The sequence below is a fragment of the Chiloscyllium punctatum genome, chromosome 6 (genome assembly GCF_047496795.1).
Source record: "Chiloscyllium punctatum isolate Juve2018m chromosome 6, sChiPun1.3, whole genome shotgun sequence".
Lineage (NCBI taxonomy): Eukaryota > Metazoa > Chordata > Chondrichthyes > Orectolobiformes > Hemiscylliidae > Chiloscyllium > Chiloscyllium punctatum.
Genome location: NC_092744.1, coordinates 61,306,038 through 61,326,421, shown reverse-complemented (window position 1 = coordinate 61,326,421; position 20,384 = coordinate 61,306,038). Strand labels below are relative to the sequence as shown.

Genomic DNA, 20,384 nt, shown 5'->3' with positions numbered 1-20,384 from the left:
AGAGAGACCCGAGAGAGAGAGAGAGAGATAGAGAGAGAGAGAGAGAGAGAGAGAGAGAGACACACCAAGAGAGAGAGAGAGAGAGAGAGACACACACACACACTGAGAGAGAGAGAGAGAGAGAGAGGAGACACACACACACACTGAGAGAGAGAGAGAGTCTGAGAGAGAGAGAGAGAGAGAGAGAGACACACACACACACTGAGAGAGAGAGAGAGAGAGAGAGAGAGACACACACACACACTGAGAGAGAGAGAGAGAGAGAGGAGACACACACACACACTGAGAGAGAGAGAGAGAGAGAGAGAGAGAGAGAGACACACACCGAGAGAGAGAGAGAGAGAGAGAGAGAGAGAGAGAGAGACACACACACCAAGAGAGAGAGAGAGAGACACACACACACACTGAGAGAGAGAGAGAGAGAGAGAGAGACACACACACACACTGAGAGAGAGAGAGAGAGACACACACACCGAGGAGAGAGAGAGAGAGAGAGAGAGACACACACCGAGAGAGAGAGAGAGAGAGAGAGAGAGAGAGAGAGAGAGAGAGAGAGAGAGAGACACACACACCGAGAGAGAGAGAGAGAGAGAGAGAGAGAGAGAGGAGAGAGAGAGAGAGACACACACACCGAGATAGCCGAGAGAGAGAGAGAGAGAGAGAGAGAGAGAGAGAGAGAGAGAAGAGAGAGGAGAGAGAGAGAGAGAGAGAGAGAGAGAGAGAGAGAGAGAGAGAGAGACACACACACCCAAGAGAGAGAGAGAAGGGGGGGGGGGGGGAGGGAGAGAGACACACACCACACTGAGAGAGAGAGAGAGACACACACACACACTGAGAGAGAGAGAGAGAGAGAGAGAGAGAGAGAGACACACACCGAGAGAGAGAGAGAGAGAGAGAGAGAGAGAGAGAGAGAGAGAGAGAGACACACACACCCAATGAGAGAGAGAGAGAGAGAGAGACCACACACACACTGAGAGAGAGAGAGAGAGAGAGAGAGACACACACACACACTGAGAGAGAGAGAGAGAGAGAGAGAGAGAGAGACACACCGCACGAGAGAGAAGAGAGAGAGAGAAGAGAGAGAGACAGATAGACACACACCGAGAGAGAGAGAGAAGAGAGAGAGAGAGAGAGAGAGACACCGAGCAGAGACGAGAGACACACACCTCACACCGAGAGAGAAGAGAGAGAGAGAGCGAGAGAGAGCGCGCCCTTGCACAGTGACAGAGAGACACTAAATTTCAAATGAAAGCTAATTTGGAATGTTAACTCATTAACACATGACAGCAGCTATCAACGCTTTAAGACTGACCTTTGAAATAGTGAGAGATAACAGAAGTTTTCAGTAAAAGGGTGGGACGGTAGCATGAATATGACTCATCACTTACTGATGACCCTGAAGCAATATAGTCCTGCCTTTCATCCCACCAATATCCCACATGATAATGCTGTGGTCAGATGCTCCAGAGAACAGCAGTCGGTGGATAGGATCCCACCAAAAGAGATCCAATACTGCCTGTTAAGAGTGAAGAGAAAAGGAAGTGATTTCAAAGGCAAACAAGCTAGCATAAAATATAAAATAATGCAGCAAAAGTATCAGTCACTGCATTCATCAACACAATACACATTATTTTATTCAGGTTGAGGTTATGTGGCAAGGGAACTGGATGCATTAATGCATGAAAATGGAACCCACTTCCACAGAGTCTTTCCAAATCAAGCATCCCCACGACAGCACAGGATATTTTATTCATATTAAATACAAACTTGTTTTAAAAAAGACAAAAAATGTCAACCAGTCCAAGTGGGGGACAACCTCAGTTGTCAAAGGAAATAATGAGTAGAAATTCTTGATAGTTGGTCATAAGCTTCAAGTGCTCACTCAGAATAGAAATGGTGCCAAGGGCTGGAACATTGCAATCACATCAAGCACTTATGCAGCTTCTTAATATAGCAGAGCATCACAAGACACTTCCCAAGACTGAGACCTAACAAAATTGAACAAAAGACACTAAAGGGGATATTAAGTCAGCTGACCAAAAACTTTGTTAAAAGATATTGACCGTAACAGGAAGGAGCAGGAACAGGTTGCTTAACCCATTGAGTATGCTTTGCCATTCACTGAGATTATGGCTCATAAAGCATGAATTTTTGCTGAAAATTGCACATTTTGGACAAAGCTTTCAAGTCTTAGGAAACTTAGCAAGAAATTCTGTTCGCCAGGGTGATGTACAGAGACACACGGGGGGAAACATGCTCCTGAAATGAGATCACAGAATCCCTACATACAGGGTGAAAACCAGAGGATTTAGCCCAACAAGTCCACATTGACCCTGAACAGTATAGAAAACACTATTGGCAGTTATAGCAGGGCCAATTCACCTAATCAGGAGGCTGCAGGGGGAGACAGAGGTACCAGTTGCTGACAGGGCTAGGAATGCTCAGCGACATGCAGGGGAAACCCGCTTGTGAACTGAGACTGACCGGAGTCTGGGTACTGCTTGGTACCAACCATATTCTGTAGAAAAAGAAAAGAGGAGGTAAGGCAAAAGCCTTATTTGGACTGGGTAATGTTATGTAGCTCCATGGTGCAGAGCCAATTAAGTAAAGACATGCAAAATGCAAATGAGCCTGAGGCAATGGAGAAAAAGACACCACGAGCCGAGGGAGATAAATTGCAGGGGGAGAGAGAGAGAGGGGGAGAGAGAGAGAGAGAGAGAGAGAGAGAGAGAGAGAGAGAGAGAGAGAATGCAGCATCAGCCCTCCTCAGTAGCAGCAAAACAGTTATCCCAATCAGATACTATCTTTTATATTCTGTGACTGCTCGGAGTGTCAGGGGACTCAAGTGGGTGTATGAATAGGTTTTTAATTCAGTATGTGGGAAAATGTATAAGGTCTAGTTTGTAACAGAACACATTAGAAATAAGTTCACAGTTTAATACATTCATAAAAGGAATTATAAAGTTTAAGGATGGACTTTTTCTCCTCTCTGTACACACCAGCAGCTACAGTCAGCAAATGCTGAACTCACAGCAGCTGGTGGTTGCCCGACTCAAACAGGCATCAACAATACCTAAGTAACAAGAAAACCAAAACCTTTATTCCAGTATGAATATAAAGAGTACTAGCTGCTTACAAGTGGACTATGATTGACAGACATTACTCAGAGGAGAAAGTGAGGACTGCAGATGCTGGAGATCAGAGCTGAAAATGTGTTGCTGGAAAAGCGCAGCAGGTCAGGCAGCATCCAAGGAACAGGAGAATCAGCCCTTTTGATGCCCGAAACGTTGATTCTCCTGTTCCTTGGATGCTGCCTAACCTGCTGTGCTTTTCCAGCACCACTCTAATCTAGACTCTGGTTTCCAGCATCTGCAGTACTTTTTTTATAACCTAGTCCAAGTAATAGCACAGACATATGGTTGAAAGTGCCATCTTATGGTTAAATGAGACCGTGAAGTTGTGAACAGCTCACTTGCAAATGTTACCTTCCCCATTAAGGAAAGGAGAGGGGGAAAATTCTGCAACTTCAGACCATTAACTTAAGATCTGTGGGAAAATATTTGATAGCTTGACCTGGAACAAAAATTAATTGGCACTTGCAAAATACAGGACAATAAACGAAAGCCAGCAGAGATCTGTTCAAGGCAAGTTGTGTTTGACTATCCTGATTGAGTTCCTTGACAAGGAATGGAGTTGATAATGGTCGCGCAGTTGACTATCTGCGCTTAAAGTACCACTTAATCAGAATTAAGTGATGATTCCTGACGCAGGGCTTATGCTGCCTGACCTGCTGTGCTTTTTCCAGCACCACACTCTCGGCTCGAATCTCCAGCATCTGCAGTCCTCACTTTCTCCTCTTTTAAGGAGGCAGGACAAGTTGTGAAGCCTGTTATAAAAGAATAAAAGCACCTGGGTTCCTTGGTTTTAGAACTAGATTTGTGTATGAAGGTATACCTGTAGATATAAAATCAGTAACTTGCTGCTTCTCAGCCTTTTGGCTAAGATCAAGAGCTTGTTCTTATTAGAACAGGCGACGAGTGGCAAGTTGTAAGAGCTAGTCGAGATCGTTGCTGGATCGTGATTGGACGTTGGAGGATCGTTTGGTGGTGCTGACCTGCTATTGGTGGATCTTCATGCTGGCTTTGGCCTAACACCAATTCAGGGACCAGCCAACCTCAGAGCTATGGCCTCAGCAGCCGCCCGCAGCCCTGGACAGGGGGTTCACAACACAGTCAGGGTGACTGTGAAGAAGGTGGAGGATCTTATACCAATTGATCGAACCCTGTTCATCAAGCAGGTACTGTGGGATGCTGTGGATTCGCCGCAACGGATGTGTACTGCCAGGGGGGCGCACTTACGCACAGATGGCTGGAGGTGAGCCATGGACTCCCAAAGACCAGCAAGGTCCACCCAGACAGCAGGGCAACGGAGACTGGTGGCACCCAGAAAGAAGAACAGGCTGGAGTGGAGGAGGCAGCAGCCAGCAGAGAGACACAGCAACTGATCCTAGCTCTAGATGGGCATATGGAAGCAATGGAGGAGGAGGTAATCGAGAAGGCAGAGGAGTGGATAACCTGTTAAAAACAGGAAGAGAAAATCCTGCCAGGCCCCCAAAGCCTCCCAGCAAAGGGGGAAAAGACAGCTGCACGAGGGAGGGACAGTCAGCTCTTTGGATGGGGAAGATGGGTGCAAAGAAGGTCATCACCACCAAAGAAGAAGAGACAAAGCGCCGCATTTCCTCCCAACTAGGACTAGGAACAACGGACCCCCCGAAGTCCATCCTCCACCCAGTGAGAACCAGGGGGTACCCACTGCCCCACAACTACAGGTAACTGAAAGCTGTGATCCTCTGACAGTCCCACTGTCAGACACAGAACTGGACGGTGCAGACCCTTGCCTTGGCTCAATGACACCAGAGCGGGTAAATGACCCCAGTGAGGAGCTGGATAGCTACCTCAGCCCAGCGAAGGTCCAGTAGTTCGTGCTCACCATGAGGATGCAGACAGCTACCCCAGAGACAGGACAGTCAAATGGACAATGGTAACCCCATAAACTGGGGGTTAAAGAAGGCTCCTTTGCTATCGTATAACAGGGGGCCACTCAGTAGGTGGGTTCTGCTGAAACCACAGCTATATATGAAAAGACTGGATGGTTAATAAACGGAACTGTAAATAGGATAACTGTAAATTTGATTAATTCAATCTGTTCTTTGTAATGTTAAGACATGCAATGTGTAAATGAACGACATGACCAATTGTACAGGTACCAAAGATTTCTTTCTATGAATAAAGTATATTTTGAAATATAAAATAATCAGTAACTTGCTGGATATAGAAGTGACACATTGCTATCGGCATTGAAAGGGTTTGAAGCATACTTAGCTAATTCAAAACTGACACCCGCTTTAGAATACAAAGGACCATTACAATATGTACAAATTGTTTAACTCGATAGAGATAGGAAGTGCGAGTAAACAGACAGAGTAGAAGCCTCTTTAAAACCACAATCATTCAAGGGTGGAGACTCTTAAAGCATTAAGAAATAATCACTGGAAACAGCGTGGAGAATAGTCTTGAAATAAAGAGGCATGATCAGTGTGGAATGTGCAAAACAGAGGAGCTGATTAGCTTTAGAAAGAATGCAATCACTGTGGAATGCAACAACTGAGCCTCATTGAGTTTCACAATTACCAAAACTGTAATAGTTTCAGATAACTTACTGTCATATGATAATCTGATATCACAGCACATGACAGGATAGTTTGCTTTGTACATTTCACATACTCTAACATCAGAGTTTTTTTATTGCAAACATATTATTCATTGCAGGAAATTCTTGTATACATACATAGTTAACTAAGTCATTCAGAACAATACTGCTCTACTAACAGAGCAGAAGACAATCATTGGGGTTCGGCTTTCTCTATATTTACAATTAAACTCTTGGCATTTATCGGAGGCCTTGGGGAGTGTCCAATTACTGAATGGAGCCTCATTAATGCTTTGGCAGAAGGACCTTTCATGCTGGTTTTCCACCACTGTGCCTTGGCGCAGCTGCCTCAAAATGTTCACGTGTCCCTCAGGCCTGGACCTTTGAATGTGCCCAGTCTACAGCATCCAGTCGGGGTTGAACACTTTCAACTGGAAGACCATCACATTTCAGGCAAATCAAAGGGAGTCTTTCAGAGCTGATAGCCCACCAGGCAGAGTTGATGTTTGTGTTTGGGAGGGAGGGGGGGGGGGGGGGGGGGGGGGTGGGGGTAGGGAGGAAATTATGTTCTTGGTGATGGGATCTATTTGGTGTCGGCCGAAGTGTTTGAGGATGATGCACTGGATGTGGAGACTGTTGAAGTGGTAGAGGAGGACAAGGGGGACTGTCTTTATTGTGTTGGGGGGGGGCAGGGTTTGGACCAGTGGAGCAGGCAATGGAGGTGGTGCAGCAGAGGGCTGGTCTGGATGAAAGGGGGGGGGGGGGGGGGGGTGGAAAGCATGTCATTCAAAATAGGTGGACATCTGGGATGCTTGGGAGTGGAATGTCTACTTATCCAAGCAGATGTGGCAGAGGCAGAGGAATTGGAGAAAGGGATAGAGTTCTTGCAGGATACTGGGTGGGAGGAGATATAGTCTAGGTGGTTGAGAGAGAGTCTGTGGGTTTATAATAAACATCCATCTGGACACCCGTCACCAGAGATGGAAATGGAGAGGTCAGGAAAAGAAGGGAGGAGGTGTCCGAGATGGACCATGTGAATTTGAGGGCAGGGTGGAAGTTGTGGGCAAAGTTGACGAACTGCTCCAGTTCAGCCTGGGTGCAGGATGTTGCACCAATGCAGTCATCGATGTAACAGCGCCAGAGTTGAGGTACAGTACCAGTGTAGGTGCTGAAGAGGGACTCAGTATCACCAAACCGAGGATACTAAATTGTAGATAAAAAGATTTTAAAAAAGGAGGAGGAAAACTAGTTGTATTTGTCAATGTTCAGTCTCCCTTGAGAAGCTAATGAATGACAATTGCATATGAAGTGTCTTAGCAAAGTTGTATTAAATTCATGCAAGTTAGAAGTAGTAACCAGATGATGCTGTGACAAAAATGAGAGGTTATGCTTTCTAACTTGCTTCAGTGGTATTGAAATTCCTGGATGGGTCCAGGTTATACAAACTGCAGACAAGGCTATCAGTGAGGCAGTATGGTGGATAAAGGGGTCCACACATACACCAGGTAGATAAAAGCAGTCAGGCTGTTGACTCCAGGCTAAGGACAAGCAACAGAAGGAAATGTTTAGTCAGTTGGAGTTAAAATTGGGGAGCTAAGTATGCCATAGTTGGCAGGAGAAAGAATCTGTTACAGCAAAAGAGGCTCAACCAGGATGTTACAGAATTTTAGGATGGTGTCAGTCCACTGAGAAAGTGGATGTCTTGAAGGCATATCAAGGGAAGAGGGAAAGGAAGGAGGTGGATGAGAGATGGCTGAAACAAAAAAGGGTTGCAAAGCAGAGCAGGATAGATGGGATATTAAAACCAACTAATGGGTTTTGCTGTCATTACAACACCAGGGCAGATCATTCATTACGTGACAGAATGGAGGTAAGTTGCAGCAAAGGTGAAGGATTAGTTGTGTTCTGTGACCAACTGGAAAACAAAGCAGGTCTGTATTATTGCACTTGGAAATGGGAGAAAAGGATTTGTAGTCGCATTGAGTTCCAAGAAACTACAGAAATAGCCTTTAGTAATGCGGAACAAGCACCGGGGCAAAAGCCACATGATTGCTTTCTATTTTGATCACAGACTTGTTGCTGGCCACCCTTAACTCAGGTCCTTATTGGAGAGGAAAGGAGCAGGGATTGAGGCACCTGGATGAAATGAAGACCTAGATCTCATGGACTATGGACCTCAGAAAAGGGGACACATACTAACTAGTTCAGAATATTCCCAGATGCCAGTTGTGAAAGGCTACTGCTGAATCTGTAGCACTGTTGAAAAAGGAAAAAGTGTTCTGTTTTTGGAACGAAAGAGGAAGAGTCAGGCTGGACAACCACCTCAGCGTCTAAGTCACTTAAAACTGACTGAACCCCTTGAGATCTATTTTCTATGTGGGTTTTAAAGCAGTTTGTAGCTCGGCATGGCATATTTGATGATGTCTCTGTTTTCCTCATGAGCAAATATTCTAGGTGTATGCGCACACGTGTACGCAGAATGTTTACTGTTTGAAATGCGACACATGATTTGGATCAAAGCGGTCATGTATTTTCTTTCGTAAAAATATTTGGAATAATTTAAATGAATTCTGCACTGCAGTCGTCAGGTTGTGGGCTTAAAAATGTGCTGCAAAGTTAAAAGATGGAAGCATTCTGGGTTCCTGCCACAGTTCTCAACAGACAGGGGGCGGGGGGTATTCTAATTTCGAATGTTGCTTATTTCAATTTGGAATTCAAATTACCTAAAATGTTTGTTTCTAAAGAGGAAACGATGAAGTTTAGAGAAACTTGATGTTTAATACAAAATTCTGTACTTAAGCCACAGGGCTGGAGGAAGGGGTGACAGTGTGACTTTAAATCTGAAAAACACATTGGTGGCAATGTGGATGAAGCTCGAGTCAGTCATTCTAAAATCCTAAACTCTCACACCAAAGTGAAAAACGAAGCTATTTAAATATGTTCGACTGCCAGGGAACCCCAAGACCCACAGTCTGCTAACATGAAATGATTATTGTTTAGCCAGATACAATGTGCAATTGAAAACTTAGATACAAAAGAAACTACTGATGCTGGAATCCAAAGTAGACAAACAGGAGGCTGGAAGAACAAAGCAAGCCTGGCAGCATCAGGAGGTGGAGAAGTCAACATTTTTGAAGAAGTATAAAGGGCACAACACAGGGTAATATCCCAACAGGTTCACTTGGGAGCACTAGCCTTTTGTTTGGGGTGGGGAAGAGAGATGTGTGATCAATTGGAACCTTACTTTTACTTGAACATATGATGCCTTCTGAAATATGATTGATTCAAGGGAGAATGGTTAGCTCTCATCACTGACTGACGAACAGACAGGTTTGAAGGATAGTCAAGTATTGTCAAAAAGGTGCATCAAGAATGTACACATTACCTTCATGTCCTTTCAATGTTGAAATGATGCTGCAAGAATTCTGTTCAAGCTTTAATAATGTGATCTGCCCAGAGTAATCACCAACAAATGCATGGCACGTCTCCATATCATATCTGAAGAAATTGTGAGTTAAATAGAATAAAGGTTGATGACATTCTCCTCTTAACAGAAGACCCACCAGTGGTGTGATTTTCAACAGAACCAAAGATTAGGCAAGATGACTGAAGCTTTGTTATTGCATTAATATCCAATGGCAATTTATATCAAATGTATGTTTTTGCAAAATTGAATCTACCAATAAGTCTTGGATCTGAGATTATGTTTTCAGCATTGACAAAGGCAGAGCTGTATTCCTTTACTATTAGGTAATAACCGACAGTATTGCACCACTGGCAAACAGACCATCAAAACAAGAATGAATACAAAAGCAATCCTTTCAGATACAGCTTCCTCAAATTCTGAACTCACACTTAACAAGAAGAAAAAAGTAAGAAACACTACTTGGAAACATATGAAGCCAGAGAGGTTCTGTTCTCATTACCCACCTTAAAACTTTTGGTTAAGTATTTTTTAAGTGATTTCAGAACCAACTGCAAAACAAATTAAATTCTGGATAGCAATGTTCCTTTTCAAATTCAATGGATTATCAGTCTGTAGCTATTAAATCAATAACTTGTTTTATAGACAACAATATAGATTCCAAGGTAATGCAGTCTACTTGGAAATGAATGCTCTCTCTCCTTCCAGCGTCATCAACTAGTTAGGGAAACAAGAGCAACTAGTCATTTTGGTTCGGCACACAAGAAACACTTTGATTCTGCTGATTGATAAAATAAATATCAACATATAATGAAACAGTAGAAAATCTGTTTTCAGGGCAGTAAAAGGGGTAAGAGGAGTACAGGAAAGAATGCAGAGAGTTGGAATTCTAGAAGAATTGTTCATTTGGGGAAGCCTTCCATTTAGGCAGGGCCAAAATGCTGCTAAATAAACAAAATCTAAATTGTTTTTAGAAACTGCAAACAGATATTCTCAATAGAGGCTTGTGTTCTAATGCCTTTTCTTTTTGAATGGTTATTTGAATTTTCTAATTTGAACAGACTGGCTTGTTATTCAGAATGATGCCTTAAAAAGCTCTAGTAGCTTCTTTTCTATATAAAAAAAAGCAGGATCTGGTTACATGCTATAACTTCACCCTTGCTTCTAGCGGTATTAGTTTCAACCGAATAGGTTGTTAGCCTCACAAGATATTTGCTGCAAAGACTAATTTTGTCCTGCAATTATAAACCTATTTTGCAGTTTAAACTTTGCAGATCAGCAGATGAAATAATAATGGGAAGCACACCGAATATTGGTTATAACATTAAGACAAGTTATCTTTGTGACATCTTTGCAATTAGTTCAATCCTACCACACAAGAAACTCTTGTTTGCCAACCTATGACTGATTAGTTGCTTAAATGTCTGACAGAGGAATCAGGTCAAAAGTTAAGGATACTGTAAGCAGGAAGCCCAGGCAGTGAAGCAATGCTTTCCCTGTAGACATCCACTCCTGGTACACATCCAGCTGAGGTACTTGTCATGTCCTGTGCTTATAACCCATTCAGTTTCTGGAGAAAATACGATTGCTGAAACACGATTCTGATGTGCTGGAGAGAGAAAGAAAAACCCAGCCTTACAAAATGTTAATAGTTGAGAGGCAAACCTGTGGATTCCATATTTGTGAGCCTTTACACTATACACCACACAGACGAACACTTTTATCTCCATATACTCATGTTGATGAAAACGGCAAGGAAGTGATAAAATGAGCTGTCCATTTTAAATTCAAAAATAAAAGAAACCTTTCTTGCTGACCATAAAGGGATGAAAAAAAAATTACATTAATTTGATTTTTCACATTCTGAGGGTGTGCCAAAGCAGCTCAGAATTACTCTGCTTAACCTTAAATAGTAACTTGGGAACTTATGCACCCACCTGGACAGGCAGATAAGGCCTCAGATTTACATCTCACCTGAAAACAGAACCACCAATACCATGTCCCTCAGCACCAAAGTAACTACTGGCCTACATAATGTGTTCAAGTCCTGCAGTTGGACTTGAACCTATGAGCTGGTGAACTAGAGTCACATGTTCCACCACTTAGCCAAGCTCACATTTATAATATTTCTGTCATAGCTTTGAGAAATTAAAATTATGCCAATGAACAGAAAGATAGACAGGCAGGCAGGAAGCTGGAAGAACACAGCAAGCCAGGCAGCATCAGGAGGTGCAGGATCGATGTTTTGGGTGTAACCAACATAAAAGGTAACAGTCATTGCCTTTTCAAAAAAGTGGAAAGAGATAGGACAGGAAGTTACACACCAATTAGTCTAACGTCAATTGTTGAACAACTATCAGATTCTATCACTTAACATTACAGAACTCAAAAGGCATGGATCAAGCAGAACGAATTTTTAAATGATATGGCTGTGCCTAAGTAATTCCTTCAAAGACAAAAATCAGCATGAAAGGCTCTATTTATGGAACTTTCTGGTTTTAATTATGTAACACATAAGCAAATGGTTAAGAAAATTAAGACATAAAACAGCAATGGCCAGGGGTCAAAAAGTAATATATGGATAAAGAGTGGAGGTATAGCTTGATCACCCTGTATTATTTTAGTCTGCAATTTGAAAAGCACACAATTAGTTCGGTGGTAAGATGGTTCATTCACACTGTGAATTAAATTTTCAAATGTTAGTTCAGATGTGGGCCTTATGAAAACCACTTTGCTGTATAGCAATGAATCAAGTGGCTGGAGAAAACATAAACATTAATCTTGATATCATTTTAGCCAACACTGACAAATGGAGAAAAATCATATTCTAAAGTGAATTCAGTGAATTAGTATTATGACCAAAGCTAGATGAGTTCACGGTTACTCTAATCCCATTACTGCACAAGTTACAACATAAAATACAAATATTTGTCAGTTCAAGATAACCAATTAAACACAGGTTTTTAAATAAAAAAGACATCTCTTAATAAGCAAAGTTATGGATTTATTATCCAAACAAAGCTTATTGAATAAAGATAATTTAGGGAGACAGAAAATAAGATTGCTATACAAAGATTGGCTTTCTGGGGCCAGTGGGTTACTCTTGAAGGCAAATGGACTAAGCAGAGAATGTTCAAGAGACCGTTGCTGTGATATTCTGGCACATGGTCTAACAACCATCCCCAAGCTAGTTACTGTTCAAAAAACAGGCCCAGCAGGGGTTTATAGCACTGCAAGCAGTTATCGCCAGTCATGTCACTTCCAGGAAGCCTTGTTTAAAAATTTCCACTGTCTACAGGAGCTTCCAATTATTTCTTCTAAATGAAACCACAGTACTTTCACAAAACTTGAAATAAATCCATTTTCCGTAATCCTTCAAAAGTTCATAGGAAGTATTATTACAACAATGGCTAGTTAGCTTCTATGAGTTGATGTTGTGTTTCAATGCATAAGACAGGCTTGGGCACTCCAAAGACATTTAAACCAATACAAAATAAATTAAATATTTTTGAAGTGCAATTGTCCATTTTTCGGGAAACAGCAAACAATTGTGTACAGCAAGGTCTCAAATACTTAAGGAGATGAATAATTAGCTTCACTGCTGTCAGTTGAGAGACAAAATGTTGGCCAGGGTGTCCTAACTATTCACAGAGATTTCATAAGATTAGCTTCCAAGATGAAGGGGCTGTCCCAAGAAAGACTGAGCAGGTTGCATTTAAACTCATTGGTGTTTAAAAGGATGAGAGGTGACCTTATCAAAACCGCTGAGAAGACTTCACAGGACAGATGCTGGAAGTATGCGAATCCAGAATTACAGGACATTTTTTCAAGCTTCGTACTTAAGATGAGGCAAGGAGGAATTTCTTTGGAAGAGCAAGTATCTTTGGAGCTCTACTCCAGAAAACCACTGTCTCACGTTCGAGGCTGAGAAAGGCAGAATCTTCGACTACAAGAAGGTGAGCAGATACTGGGAGAGAAGTGGAATTTAGATTAATTATGCATCACTCATGATCTTACTGAATGGTGAAGGAGGCTCAAGGTGTCATAAGAGCAACTCTGTTTCTTATGTTCTAATTCCTTACTTTTCTTCCAAAGAAACCTAATGAGATTCTTCATTCGTTCGGGAGACGTAGACTTCTGTACCATGGTCAACAAATGTTGTTTACCTCGAACTGCCTTCGAGTAGGTGGTGGTGTGCTGCCTTCATGCTGAAATCCATGTGAAGGTGGTTCATCCACAGTGCTGTCAGGTGGTGAGTTCCAATGTTTTGATCCAGCAATGAAGTAATACATTTCCAAGTCATGCTGGTGTGCCATTTGGAGAGGAACTTTCAGGTGATGGTGTTCCCACACATTTGCTGCCCTTCTGGGCAGACAGCTTGCAAGTTTGGATGATGCTGCCAAAGAACCCTTTGGAAATTGAGATATTTGTAGATGGCACAGTAACAATTATGGTGCATCACTCAAAGATTTTGTAGCATTGTCAAAGCTTAGTGTCTTTGTCATGTCCGATGCCAAATGGTCAATACAGTTTTTTTTAAAAAGAACCTTTTCGTTGTGCTGGCTTGGTAACTTGTTAAACTACTTCAGGGAGAAATTAAGAGGCAACCACATTCCTGTAAGTCTGAGGTTACATTGCCCAGAACAGGCAGGAACTGAAGGTTTCCTTCATTAGTGGACCAGATGAGTTTTTAATGGTAATCTAGTAGTTTTATTGCTGCTATTACAGATATTAGTTTTAGGTTCCAGATTTTACTGTTGGAGTTTACATCTCCCAGCTGTTGTAATGAAATTTGAACTCATGTTTCCAGATCTCTGGATTACAGTAGTTCAGCAAAAAGTAATGCTACCACAAGTGCCATGAAACATTTTATAACCACCTGAACAAAGGTCTGAATTAATGTCTTACAGCATTTCTTTGATTGTCAAGAATGATAGTTTCATGGATTACATGCCCAAGTCCTGCAGCAGGGTAAGAGCCAATTAACCAATTATAGAGGTAGCCTAAGAAACCACCACTAAGCCAAGGAAATGTTAATTGTATCAGTCTGCAATAACAATGAGAAAAATGTTGTTATTTCCGAAAATAAAGTCATTTACCCTTGGAAACATTTGACTAAATGCTTAAAATATTTTGTAGAGTCACAGATGTACAGCACGGAAATCCTTAGTTCCAACTCAACCATGCCAACCAGATATCCCAACCCAATCTAGTCCCACTTGCCAGCACTCGGCCTATATCCCTCTAAATCCTTCCTATTCATAACCCATCCAAATGCATTTTAATATTGCAATTGTACCAGCCTCCACCATTTCCTCTGGCAGCTCATTCTACACATGCACCACCCTCTGCATGAAACAATTGCCCCTTAGGACTCTTTTCTATCTTTCCCCTCCCACCTTAAACCTATGCCTGTTGGTTCTGGACACTCCCACCCAAGAAAAAGACTGTCTATTTATCCTATCCATGCCTCTCATGATCTTATAAACTTCTAGAAGGTCACATCTCAGCATCCAACGCTCCAGGGAAAACAGCCCCAGCCTGTTCAGCCTCTCCCTATCAAATCCTCCAACCCTGACAACATCCTTTTCTTAAGTTTCAAAAACATTCTTCTGAGTGTACAAAGACTAGAATTGGACACCATATTCCAACAGTGGCCTAAAGTAAATCCTTTACAGCTGCAACATGACCGCCCAATTCCTGGACTCAATACTCTGACCAATAAAGGAAAGCATACCAAATGCCTTCTTCACTATCCTATCTACCTGCGACTCTACTTTCAAGGAGCTATGAACCTACACTCCAAGGTCTCTTTGTTCAGGAACACTCCCTAGGACCTTACCATTAAGTTTATAAGTCCTGCTAAGATTTGCTTTCCCAAAATGCAACACCTCGCAGTTATTTCCTCAGCCCCCTCTGATCAAGATCCCGTTGTAATCTGAGGTAACCTTATTCACTGTCCACTACACCTCCAATTTTGGTGTCATATGCAAACATACTAACTTTACCTCTTATGTTTACATCCAAATCATTTATATAAATGATTTGCATAGAGTCATACTTAAAAAAGTAGATCAATTTCTCAATTTTAGGGAAAAATAATAACAGGCAACAAATAATATGATGCCAATGTTAGAGAAAGGAAAGATATAGCCAAAAGTAATTTTGTAATGCCAAAGGATATGTTAATAACAAAACTCAAGCTTGTAACAAGGACTAAAAAAAAAGCAAGATGCTACACCCTATTCATTTTTCTGAATCCTTATGACTCACAACAAGTAAAGATGCTAAGATGTATGCTTAAAATTCCATAGAGACCATAAAACAAATGAACTTGCACTTGAAGATTTTTTTTGCTCTCAGTTTCAAAAAAAATATATCTGAAAGATGATCAGAGCTGAAAAAGGTACAGAGAGGTCTTCTAGAAGGCAAAGTGGACAGCAGCAGGAAGAAACATTGATCTAGCTGTACTTGAATAATAGATGGCTCAGAGTAGTTAGAGAAGAGTTACAGTGAGAAAGGATCATGCAAACAGACAAGCGAGGCACACCTTGTCAGCAAATTTCCAGACAGAAGTAGCTACAAGCAGCAGAATACTAATCATTCAGCAATTTTTATGCAATTAACATTTGGGAAGAGCTGGTTCAAATGTAATTTTCTTAATTATAGATGTTGATTGAGCAACATTACATCAGGTTTAAAACGTCAATGCATTTAGTTCTCATTCTTGAAGAGAAAACAAAGTTAATCTTGAGTCCAGTGAACGTGCTTCTGAAGATTCAAAAGGTCAACTGTTTTCACAGATGCTGTCAGACTTGTTGAGTTTCTCCAACAGTTTTGGATTCTGTTTGCTTCAGAACTCCACATCAGCAGCTGTTTATTATTTTAGTACTCATTCTTGTTGAATTAGTAAAAAAAAAAATTGACAGGTATAAATTTCTGAGGGACACAGGAAGAACCTTGTCTCCTTAGTAGAGGGGTCAAGAATAAGGGGACGCATTTTTAATAGAACATAGAACATTACAGCGCAGTATAGGCCCTTCGGCCCTCGATGTTGCACCAACCTGTCATACCAATCTGAAGCCCATGTAGCCTACACTATTCCATGTACGTCCGTATGCTTGTCCAATGACGACTTAAATGTACTTAAAGTTGGCAAATCTACTAATGTTGCAGTCAAAGCATTCCATACCCTTAGTATTCTCTGAGTATAATGTAATGAGCTGAAGATTTTGGGGGGGGTGGGGGGTGGAGATTTGGGGAAAGATAATTCATCCTGACGGTTGTGGTATCTGGAACTTACTGCCTAAAAGAGAGAGTGGAAGGCTACAAGGCCATGTGTTGGAAAGTGGGACTACAAGTGGGAGATTGTTCACTTAGGAACAGGAGTAGGCCGTACAGTCCCTCCAACCTGTTGTACCAATTATTAAGATACTCACTGATCTGTGGCCTAACTCCACATACCTGCCTTTGGCCCATATCCTTTAAACATTTAAGCTTAACAAAAATTCCTCAGATTTAAAATTAACAACTTATTTAGTTTCAACTGCCATTTGTGGAAGAAAGTTACAAATGTCTACCATATGATGGGCCAAAGGCCCTCTTTCCACACTGTTAAAAACTCTTTGATTCAGCTCTTTCACAGCTTAACATTTTCATGTACAAATGTTATGACTAGCACTAAACCAATGAAAAGTCAAGTTATGCACCATATAAAACACTATTTGCAGAGGTGGAGGGTTGCTTTTCAGACTGGAGGCCTGTGACCACAAGGATCTGTGCTGGGCCCTCCATAAATGATTTGGATGAGAGCATAAGAGGTACAGTTAGTAAGTTTGCAGATGACACCAAAATTGGAGGTGTAGTGGCCAGTGAAGAGGATTACCTCAGATTACAACAGGATCTGGACCAGAAGGGCCAATGGGCTGAGAAGTGGCAGATGGAGTTTTATTCAGATAAATGCAAGGTGCTGCATTTTGGGAAAGCAAATCTTAGCAGAACTTATACACTTAAGGGTAAGGTCCTGGGGAGTGTTGCTGAACAAAGAGACCATGGAGTGCAGGTTCATAGCTCCTTGAAAGTGGAGTTGCAGGTAAATAGGACAGTGAAGGCGGCATTTGGTATGCTTTCCTTTATTGGTCAGAGTATGGAGTACAGGAGTTGGGAAGTCATGTTTGGGCTGTACAGAACATTGGTTAGGCCACTGTTGGAATATTGCGTGCAATTCTGGTCCCCTTCCTAGTGGAAAGACGTTGTGAAATTTGAAAGGATTCAGAAAAGATTTACAAGGATGTTGCCAGGGTTAGAGGATCTGAGCTACAGGGAGAGGCTGAACAGGCTGGGGCTGTTTTCCCTGGAGCGTTGGAGGCTGAGGGGTGACCTTACAGAAGTTTATAAGATCATGAGGTGCATGGATAGAATAAATAGACAAAGTCTATTCCCTGGGGTCGGGGAGTCCAGAACTAGAGGGCATAGGTTTAGGGAGAGAGGGGAAAGATATAAAAGAACCCTAAGAGGCAACTTTTTCACACAAAGGGTGGTACGTGTATGGAATGAGCTGCCAGAGAATGTGGTGGAGGCTGGTACAATTGCAACATTTAAGAGGCATTTGGATGGGTATATGAATAAGGAGGGTTTGGAGGCATAAGGGCCGGTGCTGGCAGGTGGGACTAGATTGGGTTGGGATATCTGGTCGGCATGGACGGGTTGGACTAAAGGGTCTGTTTCCATGCTGTACATTTCTATGACTCTAATTGTATTTGCAGATACATTCTATTTTGCTCAAAAAGCACACAATCTGCAGGTAGTCAATGCATTGACATTTTTAAAATTCCTACTTTGGAAACAGAACCATTCTGACTCAAGGTTGGGATACAGAGACTCTAACCTCACACCTTTAATGCATTGTCCAAGCTAAGATGTCACCTTTTATTTATAAAACCTTAAGTTATCTCGGGAATGTGACTTAAAAGTAGCTCTGGGATTTATGTATTAATGAAGTAAAACCTGCAACCCATTCCAAATGAAAAACTTAACAGCAATCTAGGTTTGTTCAATATAATCATTTTAATTACGTGACACTGCGATCTTTTGCTATAAATTCTGTGTCTTATGATCCTGTCCCACTAGCTACCTGATGAAGGATCAGCGCTCCAAAAGCTTGTACTTCCAAATAAACCTTTTGGACTATAACCTGGTATTGTGTGATTTTTAACCATATAAAACAAACCATTCCTCACACTCATCACAACATTATTAAAGCCTAAGCTTGCAGCATGATTACATTTGAAATAATGATCCTACCCATCTCAAACAAAGAGGCTCTTAAGATAAAAGTATTTTTGCAGTTCTTTTTCTGACTTCTTACTGACAAACTCATCCCAGGAAGATAAGAATAAAGCAAAAGGAAGGAAAACACCAACAGAAATGTCTGATGATACAGAAGAGGCTGAGGTAAGGTCAAAGAACCGGAATCATTGCTCAAACAGCTGGACGGTCATTTCCTTCTGACTATTTCTGTTGGGGAATTAACCAAGTTAAAATGGTAAATATCCTGTATCAACAGAAGGATCTACTACAATTGCAGAAGAATGGTAACTGAATACATCACCATGAACAGGCTTCAAGCCAGACGCTGCAATGCTCATTTATGCATAACAGCAGCATTAAGTTAGAAACGGGTTAACCAGGATGAGTCACAGTATCAAATTATTCAGCAGTAAACAAGATTTTAAAAATTAACACCAAGAGTAGATTAGATTCCCTACAGTGTGGAAACAGGTCTTTTGTGGGACCAAGTCCACACTGACCCTCTGAAGAGTAACCCACCCAGACCTACTTCCCTCTGACTAATGCACCGAACACTATAGGCAATTTACCATGGTCAATCCACCTAACCTGCACATCTTTGGACTGTGGGAAGAAATCCATGCAGACACTGGGAGAATATGCAAACTCCACACCGACAGTTGCCAGAGGCTGGAATCAAACCTGGGTCCCTGGTATTGTGAGGCTGTAGTGCTAACCACTGAGCCACCGTGCCGCCCACAACTTGCACTTCTAGATTTCTGCTTCCTTTCAACAAAACAATTAAAGTTATAGAAGTAAAATTAAAAAAAGGTTTGTCAGTGTCAGAGGATACATGTAAACATATACAACAGGACCTAGGTACATCATAGAATATTTATGAAGAAAAAAATTTCCACGTCTTATTCTTCAGTTCTAAAGACAGAAGTTGGAAAACAGGGAGACATGGAAGATTAGATTTTCAAACACAGCTCCAAATTCTGAAACAAGTTTCCACTGTCTGCACAAATCCTGTATGGAATCCAGAACCTCAATCTACTGTATACAGCTATCCTTTGATGGTGTGAGATAGTGTTATAGGTTATTTTTATTAACTCACTCACCAACTAGCAGTATTCATTAATAACAGGTTCCTCTGCATTCAAACAAACCCCTTTACTGTCCTGTTATTTACAATAGCACAACACCTTTCTCTCAGCTCCTTCACCTCCACTGCATTTGTTCCGATGAGGCCCCTTTCCAAATTGGTGCTCTTAATATGTGCTCCTTCTCCAACCGTGGCTTCCCACCTACAGTTGTTGACAGGGCTCTCGACAGCGTGCGGTCCATCTCCCGCGCCATGACCCTCACCCCCTCCTAGAACAAGGATAGGGTCCCTCTGGTTTTCACCCAGGATAGAAGCCTCTCAAAACTTTGCCTTCACATGCAAAGAATAATCCTCCGCCATTTTCACCAACTCCAACACGACGCCACCACTAAACACATCTTCCCTTCCCTCCCCCTGTCTGCATTCCAGAGATCGTTCCCTCTGGAACAACCTAGTCCACTCCTCTATGACACACGGCACCTTCCCATGCAATCGCAGAAGGTGCAACACCTGCCCCTTTACCTCTTCCATGCTCACCATCCAAGGCCCCATACACTCATTTCAGATTAAGCAGCGTTTCACTTGCACCTCTTTCAATTTGGTCTATTGCATTTGTTGCTCCAGTGTGGTCTCCTCTATATCGGAGAGACAAAACGACAACTGGGTGATTGCTTTGCCGAGTGCCTTCAGTCTGTACGCAATCAGATCCCAGACCTTCCTGTGGCTTGCCACTTCAGCACACAATCCTGCTCCCATACCCACATGTCTGTCCTTGGCCTGCTGCAATGTTCCAGTGAAGCTCAACGCAAACTGGAGGAACAACATCTCATCTTCCGACTTGGCACATTACAGCCTGGC

At 42.0% G+C, this 20,384-nt stretch overlaps 1 protein-coding gene across 1 annotated transcript in view; it reads right to left on the bottom strand.

Moving 5' to 3' along the window:
• The window catches only part of wdfy1 (WD repeat and FYVE domain containing 1), an 83,511-nt gene that overhangs the window by 41,206 nt on the left and 21,921 nt on the right, over nt 1-20,384 (bottom strand). Inside the window, 4 exon segments of the mRNA XM_072572769.1 lie at nt 1,389-1,498; nt 1,500-1,516; nt 9,095-9,207; nt 10,592-10,742. Of these exon segments, the coding sequence (XP_072428870.1) occupies nt 1,389-1,498; nt 1,500-1,516; nt 9,095-9,207; nt 10,592-10,742 (391 nt within the window).